We start from the raw sequence: 2,019 nt of genomic DNA, 5'->3' as shown, positions 1-2,019 counted from the left end.
AAATGAAAGTATTTTTTGTCCACCAGATAACGTTAAAAGACTGACTCTACTCTTACAAAGAGCGAAATGACGTCCACGCAGCCAAGACAATTTATTATAAACAACTTTTACCCGACTGCAGTACAACAACTCGATGTTCGAGTCTGCCAAGCGTGGTGTTCTTTTGATTATGATTGTCTCGTTGTTTTTTATGAATTATTTAATTAAATCCAAGTTGATTATTGTCGAATTCTCGTGTTGCATTTGTCATCTCACACACAAAAATCCACCCAACCGCTGCTTACAACAACGGCACCACTCTCTGGTGTTATACGCGATGTTTGAGCGTAAAAAATCAAATTTGTCAATTTGTCTAAGTTCGTTTGAATTGAAAAAACAAAGATTTCAAACAAAAAAAAATAATTTTGAAAAACAAAACCAAATAACAAAAAAAATAACCTATTTTTGTCGATAAATAAGGTTTTTGGAATAAATAAGGTTTCCAGACTGACTTTATATAATTTATATTATGTAACAAAAAATTTGAAACAATAAATTATCACTTTATTAAACTTTCCGTTGTTTTTGTGTTAATTTGCCCTCTTCTCCCCACAAACTTCTTTCTAGCCACATTTGTAGTATGCATCATAACGTTTTGTTCAGTAACAACAGGATTAGTTGCTTCATTTCTTTGTTCTTTGACTTCCTTTGATATTTCGACCTTTTCTTCTTTTTCAACAGTTTTGTGTTCGATCAAATCACAACTTTTTTCTTTTTGAATTGGTGTTTTTTGAAAAGTTTTTCTATGTGGTCGTTCAATAAGAAAATCGGGACTATTTCTTAACCCGGACAAATCTATTCTTCCACTCTTAGTTGGGAGAATAACACTAAGAGGTCGATATTTATGTTCTGGTGGAGAGATTGGCGTACTTTTTGATATCAGTCCCGTCGTTTGTCTTGTGTTGATCATTTTCTTTATTTCAACAAAATCGCTTCCAAATTTAGATTGAATAGCCAACGACATGTGATTAGTGTTAAAAAATGACTTAGCAAATCCGGTCTTTAATTTTGGTTCAGTGAAGTTGTTTAAACCATAAATAATAGTTTCTCGTTGTTTTATAGGTTCTCTTATATTCAAATTGTGTGATATTTTTGATATGATTATTTCTTGAATAAAAGATGGCAGAATTTCGAAGCTGCACAACCTTTTAATAGTTTTTGTGTTATCTATAACACTCACCAAGTACATTTCACTTAATGTTGGTTCAATCACAATTTTAAGTGTATTTTCATTCTCAAATGTATCACTTTCATTTGTTGATAAACACTGTCCCCATAACACAGAGACGTTACTCTGCTGTTTTTCTATTGGTGTGTTCTGAAGAATATCAACGTTATAATTAAGTTCATATGCACTTGTGACACGTGTTAATTCATATCTCTTTTGAACGTCATTTTCTTTAAGTTGATGAATATCCCCAAGACTATTAACAAAGTGGAGATACTCATTAGTTACAGAAGATGCTTTAACAAACACATTAATACTGTTTTTAGTCTTAATTTTGTCGAGTTTGTTTAATTCATTTAAAAGTGCTTCTGATGTTATTAACTCTTCTACTTGACAGTCTGTGTATTTATTAAAGTCGAGTAAAGTTTCTACAAGTCTTTGTTTGGTGTTTGTATTAATAGTTTTACACTTCATTTCTCTCAACATCTTTTCTTCCACACATTCAAATTCCAAAGAACTCTTTTTATTGTTGTTTATAGTTTTATTAGTAATTTTGTGTATTGATTTGTTCATTCTTTCTTCAATAAGACTGACATTAAATATTGTGTCCTTTGATTGTGTCACCCAACTTGGGTTGTACTTTGGAACAGTATAAATCTCTTTATCTCCACAATTTGTGAGTTCGACAATAGTCCACTTCTCTTCGTCTTCTTCTTTGTAATTGAAAGTATATACAGTCTTTCCATAGACATTTCTTGTTATCAAAATAACACGCAGAAGCCAAGGTACTTCTATACATGAAATGACTGACC

The 2,019-nt window shown here is 31.4% G+C and overlaps 1 protein-coding gene across 1 annotated transcript; it reads right to left on the bottom strand.

The window, feature by feature from the left end:
- Positions 1–538: 538 nt before the first annotated feature.
- EIN_068490 (hypothetical protein) lies at positions 539–1,693 on the bottom strand (the record flags this gene model as incomplete). Its single annotated transcript, XM_004182843.1, has 1 exon — positions 539–1,693. The coding sequence occupies one exon, from the start codon at positions 1,691–1,693 to the stop codon at positions 539–541; it is 1,155 nt and encodes a 384-aa protein (XP_004182891.1).
- Positions 1,694–2,019: the final 326 nt, after the last annotated feature.

This window comes from Entamoeba invadens (genome assembly GCF_000330505.1).
Source record: "Entamoeba invadens IP1 unplaced genomic scaffold scaff_1105074726193, whole genome shotgun sequence".
Taxonomy (NCBI): domain Eukaryota; phylum Evosea; order Mastigamoebida; family Endamoebidae; genus Entamoeba; species Entamoeba invadens.
Note: the sequence above shows the minus strand (reverse complement) of the source record. Positions and strands in the feature narration are given on the sequence as shown.